At 40.4% G+C, this 12,180-nt stretch overlaps 1 protein-coding gene across 2 annotated transcripts in view; it reads left to right on the forward strand.

Annotated features, from left to right (window-relative positions):
- pomgnt1 (protein O-linked mannose N-acetylglucosaminyltransferase 1 (beta 1,2-)) overlaps positions 1-12,180 on the forward strand; it is a 61,347-nt gene that overhangs the window by 46,346 nt on the left and 2,821 nt on the right. For both annotated transcript variants that reach the window (XM_041208855.1, XM_041208856.1), the window contains 5 exons: positions 686-814; positions 7,973-8,098; positions 8,749-8,813; positions 9,062-9,106; positions 9,464-9,599. In XM_041208855.1, coding sequence (XP_041064789.1) covers positions 686-814; positions 7,973-8,098; positions 8,749-8,813; positions 9,062-9,106; positions 9,464-9,599 — 501 coding nt within the window. The remainder of the gene's footprint in view (positions 1-685; positions 815-7,972; positions 8,099-8,748; positions 8,814-9,061; positions 9,107-9,463; positions 9,600-12,180) is intronic.

A 12,180-nucleotide genomic window follows, 5' to 3' on the forward strand; every position in this document is an offset into this window, starting at 1 on the left:
AGACCATGCAACTCCCCTTCTGGTCAGTTTATGGTCCAGCACTTTGCTGATTTAATGTGTTGTTCCAACATTCTACCGACCAGTTACTTTTTATCAAAATAGGTCAGCCAAATGTTCTGAACACAGGTTTAATTGAGTTTCTGTTAAGAACCTATAACTATTTTGAAAAGGCTTCCAATAGTGTTTGACCAGTTACCCTTACCAGCAAAGTGATCAGCCCAAAATAACCAACTTACCAGCATCTTTCAGTTCTTTGTTGCTTCCACTTTTCTTCTTGAGGAAGGAGGAGAAAATTATTGATGAAAGGTCAGGAGACCCTACAATTTTAACACTTACTAACATTACAAGTCGTGTCAGCAATTCTGGTGACGCGCCTCTTCAAACTGACCACACCAAACTAAGTTTGAGAAGATAGTTTAGATATTTTGGGAAAGGAAATGGAAAAGGTCATAACCACCTCAGTTTTGAAGCATATCAGTATGCATGTAATTTCAATCCCATACTGGATAGCATGCTAAAATATTGTTTTGTTTGTTGTTGTACAGATTATAAATATGATTTAATAGTTGTGCAGGTACCAGGCCAATATTGCTTACTTGACTATATGTTGCTCTCATCTCTCCATGGTTGAAAATGAGGAATAATAGTATTCTAATGATTTTGTTTCACTTTTTGTAAACCTTAGGGTTATGAGCACACAGCAGAAGATACTACTCTGCTCTATCGAGTGGAGAGTATGCCAGGGCTTGGCTGGGTTTTAAAGAAGAGCCTTTATAAAGATGAGCTGGAGCCAAAGTGGCCAACACCAGAGAAGGTAAGGTGTGTTACATGCAGTTTAATCCCTTGTAGCCCTTAAATTAGAAGTGTTTTCTATGAACAGTTGTATTTGAGATTTTGCATAATTCTTTAATGATTATCTGGCCTATGTCAATGACAAGCACTGGAAGAGTTCTGTCCACATCCCTCATCTTCAAGGTAAGAAAAACAATGAAGGGGATATTAGCTGCAGTACATCTGTCTTCAAGCTAACACATGTTTCCTAGCAACCATTTGTTGAGTAGTGTAACTGATCAAACAACAAAGAACAAAGTCAAATCCTGTTGACTTGGGGATGAGATATGGCACAGAGCAGAAAGAATATAGAACCCAGCCCAGTTGAAAGGAATTTTTCCTCTGTTCAGTTCTTGTTTTATGATTAAGGCTGCTCCTCAGAGATTGGGCTATTAAATGGGTTTTCAATCAAAGACTATCTACGCACTGGAATTTTATCTGCAGCACTTCCTTTTATTTCAGCATATATTCCACATTTTATTGCACAAAAATATAATTTCTTTTACAATATATACAGATTCAATAGGAAAATAAGTCCATCAATGGCCTCTTGTTCAGTTTGTAGATGCAACATGCTTTTCCTCTGTTATGTTTTTTGCTGCATTACTGCCGAAGAGACATTTGAATCCCAGTTTCTTCATTGGCTCTTTTGTCATCAGCTACCTTTCCATTCTGCACCCCAGGTATTAGTTTGATTGCTTTCTGCACAGAGAATTATCAGGCTTACTCTCACGGAGGCAGTTCATGAATTTCTCCTTAAATTCTTTACATTCTCTCAGGTGGCCCGAGGGAAGGAGCCCTTGTCCAGCCGCCTGAGGCTGAAACTCCTGGAGCTGAAATTCATAGCGGTCGACATCTTCCTGCAGCTTCCAGTCACACCATTAATTATCTTCTCTGTTGATTAATTTTTGTTCAATTCAGAACTGATATCTCACAGATAATTGCTTATGAATAGTTAAAGAGAAACCGTAATGACCTAATAAAAACATAATCAACTTGCTCACTAGCGGTGGGCTGTTGTTTATACCCAGTTTGTGATCTAGAAAGTAGGGAGAGGGAAATTAGTGCCATTGAATCTAAAGCCTTTTTGGGAGCAAAGTTCAGTTAGGGCCGATATCTGGCCCCGGGATCACAATGCTGCCGTTGTCCTCCTATTGAGATGCCTTTATGGCACTCTGGTTGTGGAGGTTGCAGCAGACCGCCATGAACTTGGAGACATTCCATAGTAAAAACTAGAGGACTACCCCTGAGCAGTCCAGGCAGTGGAACCAGTACTTCAGAATGTCACTATTTGCTCCACGAAGTTGCTGTTGGCTGCATGCTTCCATTGTAGGTGCACTGTCCACACTTCATCGGCTGGTAGAAGGCAGTCATGATCCAGGTGTCAAACAAGTATCCCTTGGCACCCAGATGCCTCTGGTTATAGCTGAAAAAAGAGACGTTGAAGTTTTTTGTCTTGCACTCATCAGGACACTTAGCAAGAATACCAAAAAAGGGGAAAACAACAATTTATACTGTATGCAGAAAGAATGCTGATTGTTTGGCAAGTGGATTCTGCTTGGTAGAGGTAATTCCTCTGGCCTCCTGGCCAAAGTCCAGCCCTTGTAAATTCAACATAAAAAATCCCAAACTCCTCCAATAAACTCAACACAGCATTTCCACTTGCTCTGTAGCAGCAAAAGAAAGTCAAAAGCACCTCACCTGGAAATGCCATGGTGATCCCCTTTTAGATAGTGCTAGCGGTGGGGCTATGTGGGTGGATGGAGATCCCTCATGCAGCTGAACGAGTGTTCAGCTGAGGGTGATCAAGAGAGGGCTTTAACAGGACCTGTAAAGCCCAAATCGCAGCTTGTGCTTCAAAACACCGTTAAATGCTATTGCCAATCTGCCCACTCTCATCCTTCCAGCACACTTGTGCTAGCGCCCCCACGATGGAGGCAGGCCACACACTGCCATAAGAGCTCTGGCTGACATTAGCTTTGAGCTTCATGTGGCACTCCAGAGCCAAATCTTGTGGCTTTTGCCTGTATACTTGACCAATTGAGCACAGTTGACCCGGGAATGGTTGACTACAAGGATTGTGCTGTCTCATAAGGCCTTATAAGGCAGTTGCAAGTATAATTGTTGAAATTTCCAGTGGAAGTGTTCATGGTGAATCAGAAGCCATACCAGTCTAATAAAGTTGTGTTCTAAACATGAATATGAAGCCTCGGTAAAAACAACAGGTGTTATATATTGCCTTGCAGACACCCAAAGCTTTTAATATAGATACAACTTTAAATATTTTTAAGAATCTAATAACTCCAGCCAGTTTTGAATAAATATTAAGTACAGGGTTAAATTATCAATTTTCTGCTATTTGCAATACATTATACTGTGACTGAAGGGTAGCCCTCAAAGGTGACATAGTCAGAATGCTCCTGACACTGATGTCATGGGCAAGCATTGCAGTATACACTGAGATGACTACTCAAAACAATTGCTATCCAAAGTGATAATAATGCACACGCTCAATGACAGTGTACATTACACCATGCTTGGACAGCCTATCCCAGTACCCTGTAGTACAATCCATGGTGAACCACCATTGATGGGAGACTTGCAATAAGCAATCAAACAGATGAGAAACAACAAAGCCTGCAGGCCTGATGGTATTCCACAGAGGTCTTCAGTGTTGGTGGGCTTTTGTTTTATCAAGACTCCATACACTCATCTTATGGATTTGGGAGGAAAAAGAAGCCCCACCCCTGCTCCCACCCTCAGACTTCAGGAATGTGAAAATTGTAACTACCTTCAAGAAGGAAGATAAATCAAGCTGTGGAAACAACCATAGCAGGGAAAATCCTGACTCACATTCTCCTGAATCACCTCCTTCCTGTGGTTGAGGAAATCCTCCCAGTGACAGAATGCGGCATTAGACCCTACAGAGGAACCTCTGACATGGCCTTTGTTGCTAGAATAATCTAAGGAAAATGTCAAGGTAGGAGGTTGGCAGGCGGGGACCCTGCCACCTTCCTGCCTTTACCTCGAATAAGTCCATGGCGGGAAACCCCATTGGCGGCCTTACCGTTCTGACACCAATTGAGGCCCTTAAATGGCCAATTAATGCCCACTTATGGGCCTCATCCCACCGCTGTTGATATTATCCTATCAGCAGGTGGGGGCCTTGCCATGCAGGAAGCATGATGAGTGGATACATGTGGGGTTGCTTGCAGGCTCCTGGGGTGGGTGAGCAGGGGAGAATCTGGCATCAGGAAAGGAGGGCGCTGCTGAAAGCCATCCCCCTGCCTTTGCAGGCGACTGACTGCATGACCACCCTCTGCACCCCACAACCCCCTCCCCATCAGCTGCCTAGGATCCAGCGGCAATGCTAGGCCTCGGGTAGGTATATTAGCAGAAGCCACTGCCTCCACCCTAGCAGCTTTCAGCTGGTGGAGCCCTTGACCCCGGTGGAAGGCAGGCAACTAGCCTGTCAACTGCCTGAGTGGCACATGATGCAGTGGGCCTTCCTGGAAGGTGGTGACAAGGGGCACTCACCGGCTCGCTAGCTGGCAGCTGAGATCATGATTGCCTCCATAAGATTCTGGCCCTGATATCAGTATTAAATACCAGATAGATGGTAAACTATTTAATCTCAGTCGCCTCCATGCCACAACTAAACTGACCACCATAGACGTACATGTTCTACAATCTTTGGATGTTGTTACCCACTCTGCACCAGATTTGCAAGCCACTCTCGATGCCTTGAATTCTTGAATATAAGAAACTTGGCCTGTCCTGGAACGTGCCAAAACAAAACTTGTATATCAATCCACACCTGGTCAACCAATTATTCCATCTTTACATATATGTCGAAGAAGAGACCTGGAATATGTTGAGCACTTCCCATTCCTTTGCAGTCATCTCTCTCCAAAGGCCACCATCGAGGACGAGATCTAATACTGGATCAGCTGCTCCAGCTAAAGCTTCTACAAACTACGGGAATAAGTGTTTAACAACAAAGACCTCTGCAGGTCAACAAGACTCGTGTACAGAACAGTTGTCTCACTCCTACATCGCAGTGAGACCTGGACACTGCATCAGCAACACACAAAAGCATTAGAGAAATTCCTTCAGCAATGCCTGCACTGCATCCTCCGGATTCAATGAGAGGACCGTCGAACAAACACTAGTGTCCTTCTTGAAGCCAGCACCACAAGCATTTAGACAAAACTCCTGCAAAGCCAGCTTTAATGGACTGGACACGGCCTGGTTGGCCAAATGTCTCTCCCACCAGGAACTGTTTTCTCAACTATCAAATGGCCAACGTTCCAGGAAAGGACAAAGAGACTCTGAAGTTCTCCTTGTAGTGCAGCAGTTTTGACATTAATTTCTGGGAGGAGTTTATTACCAATTTCTCAAATTCGTGACAAATTTTCCATCAAGCTGCCTTACATTTTGAGTCACAACATCTTAATGATGAAGCAGAACAGTGCAGATGTGATGATATGTGTACATTTTTATATTTCTGTGTTTATATAAATATTCTGTATAGGTAAGGGTGAGCCATGTCTGTATATGTCCAGGGTTAATCAAAGGTAAGGTTGTTGGAGTCAGATTTGTTTGTAGGATCTAAGGGATGAAAGATTAAAGGTGTTATCTTCTTGCATTTAGTAATGAGGCCTTATGGTGAGTGCTAGCTTACAAGGACAGAATAGCTCTGAAATTAGTGTTTTGGGGCAAGTTTCAGAATTGATTTGTAGCTGTTGCATTTCAAAGGAGTCTCAAAGATATAAAATAACATTTGCATTTTACAGGAGATTTATTAGTAAACAGGAGCGGGCATTTCAAATTTTATTGACCTGAAATAGAGTTAAAATAGGAACAAGAAAGATTTTGATATTTGGGAACCTGAGTGTTCAAAGAAATATTTAAAGATAATAGAAAACTAAGATGAAAGGGTGAAAGGTTTTCATGAAAACAGGGCTTCAGCTGTAGTAGTTGCTGTGGGGCCGGGGGGGGGGGGAGTCCTACTGAAAGCCAACTTCTGTGTTTTGGAGTTTGCTGATTAGCTGTGAAAATCATTTATTGAAGAAAGCAACTCAGTTTTAGACCAGGAGAATATTTGTCCTAAGTGTTTTAAATCTCCATTTGGAAAAACCACATCAGCATGGAGTTGTTCTGGGAAGAAAGATTGCAATTTGTTTAAAAATGAAAGCAATTTCTCAATTCGGGTAATATTTCCTGGATTCTATGGTTAAGAATCTATAAGGGTTGTTGCCAAAAAGATAGTTTTATTGTGTACCTTTGATGAAGCATTTTGGGGGCTATTTTTGAAAGATTTATCTAACCGTGTATCTTTTATCTTGTTTGTGTCTAAGTTTTACCTTTTTTCTTTCTTTTAATAACTTAAACATTTTAGTTCTTCAAATTTTTTCACTGGAGTCCTGTGCTTTTGTGTTCAGTAGCTTTCCCTCCTCGTTTCTACAATACAAAAAAAAAATTACAATCAGGCGAGGCAGATTTCAGCCTGAGATCTGGCTTGTTCAGCATTAATGTCGACTGTGGTCATAACACAGAGAAGGAAAGAAAAAGAACTAAATCCAGCACTCCAAACCCCACCACCTCACAGGACATCCTACCCCATGTGCTCAAAGATCTGTGTGTCGAGAATCGGCCTGGTCAGTCACATGTCAGAAACTTGTGACTCTGAGTAGACATTATTCTTTAATGGGGGACAGCTGCCACTAATGACACCACACCATGCGCATTGTTATACTATGAATGCCACGTGTCAGAGCATAATAACCTAATTACAATTGGAGAAAATCAATGAAGAACACTTTTTTTTTCCCCCAGTAGCTCCATCAACATATTTTTTAATTACATAAATTTCTTGCGTAACCATTATCAATACTATTAGAAAGTATTTTTTACTGCTTAAACTCTGCTGCTCATCCTATGTCCCCAGGTCTGTGTTGACTTGGTTCCCCAGTGTCTCAAATTAACAATCCTCATTCTTGTGTTCAAACCATGTTGTAATCTCGCTCCTCCCTATCTCAAACTTCCTCCTAGATTACACGTTCCAAACTTCTTCACCACTGAGTTCCCCACCATTAATATCTTGGAGATTCATCATTGACTAGAAATTTAGTTGGGCCAGCCATATCAATACAGTAGCTACAAGAACATAGCAGAGACTGGATACTGTATGATAAACTGCTTACTTCCTGATCTAACACTCTGATCACCATCCAAGACCAAGATGCTCCATCAATGGGGGTCAAGTGAAGTGTGTAACGGAGTTCTCTTGCACACTGTATTAGCAGTACATATGACATACAAAATGTGCTACAGTAATTCACCAAGCTTACTTTGATGCAACTTGTGCCATTTTAAGAGCAAAGCAAAATTGTTATCGAAACTTCTTCATCTCTCAAGTCATGCACTGCCCTGATTTGGACAGATCATCATTTCCTTATTGTCGCTGAATGAATAGCCTGAATTTCCCACCTAACACTATATTTTTCATCACCACAAGGACTGCAATCCTATAAGGAAAAGGCCCAGCACCATTTCAGAGTCTTGTCACAGTCACCAATCTCAAGAGCAAATTAAAAATGCACCTGCAAGTATTACCAACTGTACTTTCTAGGCTGAATGATTAGATGGGTAATATTTTACACATTTCCTCAATTAACTGCAGTTTTGTAACTACCCAGTGCTTATTGTATTTTTAAAATGTCCTTGACCATTGTACCCTATTCATGTATTACAGATAAGTGTCTTTTTTGTTTGGAACCCAACTTGACTGTCAATAATTTAGCGCCAGTATAAATGGTGAACTTTAGACATAACTTTTTCAGAGCTTCAGTTATGGTAATAGGCATACCACTCTATGATGACTTGTGAATTCACGTTCTTCATTTTCCAAACACAATAACTGAGGAGCTTATAATTGCAAATGTTTCCTTATTGTGGATAATAAAATTTGATTGGCATTGAAAAAGGGCTAGGGGAGCTTGCCTGTACACCATTGTAACTCAGCTGTTTTATTTGGCACAGAGACACCTGGAAATGAGGACCAAATAAAACTATTGCTAGCTGTCTTCATACTTTAATTGAACAAAAGCTTTAATCTTCATTTATGACTTCTTTACAGCTTTGGGACTGGGACATGTGGGTGAGAATGCCTGAACAAAGAAAAGGTCGAGAGTGTATTATCCCTGATGTGTCACGATCTTATCATTTTGGCATTGTTGGACTGAATATGAATGGATATTTTCATGTGAGTAATAGTTAAGTTTTTGTTTGTAATTGGATTAATGTGAAAGTGAGATTAAAAACAAAAAACTGCGGATGCTGGAAATCCAAAACAAAAACAGAATTACCTGGAAAAACTCAGCAGGTCTGGCAGCATCGGCGGAGAAGAAAAGAGTTGACGTTTCAAGTCCTCATGACCCTTCAACAGGAGGACTCGAAACGTCAACTCTTCTCCGCCGACGCTGCCAGACCTGCTGAGTTTTTCCAGGTAATTCTGTTTTTGTGTTGTTAATGTGAAACTGCTCTGACAGGAGACCTGAGAAGCAATCAGGCCAATTATTCTGTTGCTATTGATGCAGCAGCTGATTAAAAACTGCGAGCTTCCTGGTCTGTTGCCTTTTGCACAAATGCATACTCTTAACAATATAGTTTTTAAAATCAGTAACCACTTCATTCGTTGTTTAGGGTTTTTAAAATTAGCTTGGCATAACTGTAGGGGAATGCTTAATGGGAGTAATTAATTATTCCTTGATGAAATTGGGGATGGTTAAGGATTAAATAAGCCATGTTTTGTGTTCGTTTGGACCAGTAGCCCTGAAACAAAATTTGGGCAGTTCAGAATTAACGTAACAAATAGAACATACTGATCTTAAAAATTCTAACTTTTTGTTGAAGGAAGCCTACTTTAAGAAGCACAAGCTTAACACTGTTCCAAACGTACAACTCAAAAATGTGGACAGGTATGTGTAATACTTTAATCTATCTCTCGCTCTTTGTTTTCCCCCTCATTTCCCATATGTGATGGGTACTCTGTGTGTATTTTTGATGAATCTTACTAACTAACCTTTGTGTTTAATTTTCTTTTAAACTGAGTTTTAGTTCTCAAACTGCTCATAGCTTTTATATTGATTCTATAATCTTTCAGTTTGAATGTTTGGTAAAATATCTTTGATGTACTCGTGGACTCAAATTTAACATCTTTTTGCAGTCTGAAAAAGGATGCCTATGAGACTGAAATTCACAAACTGATAAGGTAAGGCAGTTTTACACTTGATGAATCCACAATCTTCCTGATTCTTATCTTTCCTTTTGTTTCTGATCAAGTTTTCTGCTGAGTCCCTGTAGCCAACAAGAGTGCAGGTTCTTCAGCTAATGTATTGTGGTGATTTTTTTTTTCTTAAACATTCCTGGCTGGAAAAATGAATGGTGCACCAAGGGAGGAAAACAGTGTCATTATTAAGCAGAAAAAGACTTCTTACCCCAGAAGATGGTATTGGTCAATCTGTCCTGTAATAGGCAACTAAATAAAATTAGTTACCCTTGCATACAATGTTTCTCTGTTTCTGCAGACCATCCAGATTACTGCAATAATTGGTTATTATTCCTACAGTGAAGCCAAGGTTCTAGACCACAGCAAAAACCCCTGTGAAGATAGTTTTATTCCAGACACTGAAGGAAAAATCTACATTATGTATATTAGAATGGAACAGGAGGCTGACTTTACAACATGGACACAGTTAGCTAAGGTAAGCATGGAAAGTACACTTTTGAAAAAATGTAGCTGACTGCCAGCTGAATTTTCTTCATCAGGGTGGAGTCCCAGCATGAATAACAGGATGAAGTGGGTGATGTGGAAGAGTAAACAATATTAATAATAATTTAGAAGTTTTATTTTGACGCTTGTCAACAAAAGTCCACAATATCACTGCAAGAAATTGAGGAAGATGCCCCAAGTTCTTGGCAGAATCTCCTGATATGCAGCTGATGGAATGTTAGGCATATCGCAGGTTAAGTAATGATGAACCTATGAAGTACCTTCGGTTTAAATCTTACTGATCACCATATTCATTGGAATGTGAATCAAAGCTCTGTTAAGGCTGTATATTCTAATGGACCAATTCAAGACAGCTGACTCTTTTCTGGGGAGGCGTTATTGATTTCAAGCAACCAACCAGACAAAAAATCTTCATACCTTAATCTAAGTGCAATGCTTAATTCTGTCACAGGCTACTTCTACTGGCTTTATTGATACCATTGATTTTTATGGGGTAATACTGCAATGGCTCAGTACCCATCCTATGCTTGATCCTGCTTCTATTCAGTAAAACTAACTCTAAGTCTGTTTTTTACTACTCAGCAATGAAGGGAAGCTTCTTATTCAAGTTTAAGATGTTTTTTGAATTGTAGGATTATAAAACACAGAATGGGGCCATTCTGCCCATTGTGTCTCTGGATAGCTCTTTCAAATTTTTTTCAATTAGTCTCACTCCTCCACTCTTTCCCCATAGCCATGTAATCTTACCTTCAAGTTTTTATTCAACTCCCTCTTGTAAATTACTGTTAAATCTGCTTCCAACATCCTTTCAGGCAATGCATTATTAATTATTCTTCGTGTTGCCTCTGGTTCTTTAATTTCTGGTTACTGGAACCAGTTTCTCTTTTATTTACTCTATCAAACTTATTCATGATATTGAACACACCTATCAAATTTTCTCTTAAGCTTTTTCCTTTCTGAGGAGAACTGAAATCCCTCCTTGTTGTTACCATTCTAGTAAATCCCCTCTGCACCCTATCCAAGCTTTGCCATCCTTCCTAAAGCTTGGTGCCCAGAATTAAACACACTACTTCAGCTGAGGCCTAACCACTGTTTTATAAAGCTTTAGTAAGCTTCCTTGCTCTTATGTTCTATTGCACTATTAATAAAGTGAAGGATCCCTTATGCTTTCTCACTTTGAACTGCCACTTTCAAAGATTTGTGTGCTTGTGCTCCTAGAATCGAGGATTGCAAATGCCACTGTTTAAAAGTAAAAGGGAGGAAGGGATAATCCCCAGTAATTATAGGCCAATTAGTTTAACTTTGGTTAAGGGCAAATTATTGGAATCAATTCTGAGGGACAGTATTAACCTTCATTTAGACAAGTTTAGCTTAATCACGGAAAGTCAGCATGCATTGTTAAGGAAATGTTATGCCTGACAAACTTGATTGAATTTTTCAGGAGGTGATAAGCAAGGTTGATTAGTGCAGTACAGTGGTTGTGGTCCCACATGTCAGGCTGGCCAAAAACATATAAGTTCTTGGGAGCCAAGGGAGAATGACAAATTGGATCCAAAATTTGCTCAGTGGCAGGAAGCAAAGGGTAATTGTTTTTTTTTTTTTGCGACTGGAAGGCTGTGACCAATGGGGTTCTGCAGGGCTCTGTATTCAGTCCCTTGCTTTTTGTAGTTTATATTAATGATTTAGACTCAAATGTAGGGTTGAATGATTAAGAAATTTACAGCTGATACAAACATTGGCCATGTGGTTGACGATGAGGCGGAAATCTTTAGCCTACAGGAAGTTCTAGATGGTCTGGTCAGTTGGGCAGAAAAGGGGACAATGAAAGTCAATCCACAGAAGTGTGAGGTAATCTATTTTGGGAGGTTTAGCAAAGTAAGGGAATACAATTGGGAGGATACTGAGCAGTGTGGAGGAACAGGGGAACCTTGGAGTATATGTCCATAGATCCGTAAAGTAGCAGGACAGGACAAGTTAAGAAGGTGTATGGCATACTTTCCTTTTTTAGCCAAGGCATAGAATATAAGAGCAGGGAGGTTATGCTAGAATAATATTATTTAGACCACAGCTTGAGTATTGCATACAACTCTGGTCACCACATTACAGGAAAGATGTGATTGCATTCAACAAGGTGCAGAGAAAGTCTGAAACATTTTAGCTCTGAAGAAAGGGTGGATAGTCTGGGGTTGTTCTCCTTGAAACAGAGGAGATGTTATTTGAGGTGTATAAAATTGAAGGGCTTAGATGGAATAAACCTGTTTATCTTAGCATGGGGCCAAAAAGCAGGAGGCATAGATTTAAAGTAATTGGTCAAAGGATTAGAGGGGAGATGAAGTGAAATTTTTTCACCCAGAGGGTGATAGGGTTCTAGAATTCACTGCCTGAAAGGGTGGTAGAGGCAGAAACTCTCACCACACTTAAAAAGTATTTGCATGTCTGCTTGAAGAGCAGTGACTTGCAGGACTACAGACCTAGTGCAGGAAGGTGGGACTAAAGTGTTTAGCTCTTCGTCGATCAGCACAGACATGATGGGTCAAATGGCCTACTTCTGT

This window comes from Carcharodon carcharias, chromosome 16 (assembly GCF_017639515.1).
Source record: "Carcharodon carcharias isolate sCarCar2 chromosome 16, sCarCar2.pri, whole genome shotgun sequence".
Taxonomy (NCBI): Eukaryota; Metazoa; Chordata; class Chondrichthyes; order Lamniformes; family Lamnidae; genus Carcharodon; species Carcharodon carcharias.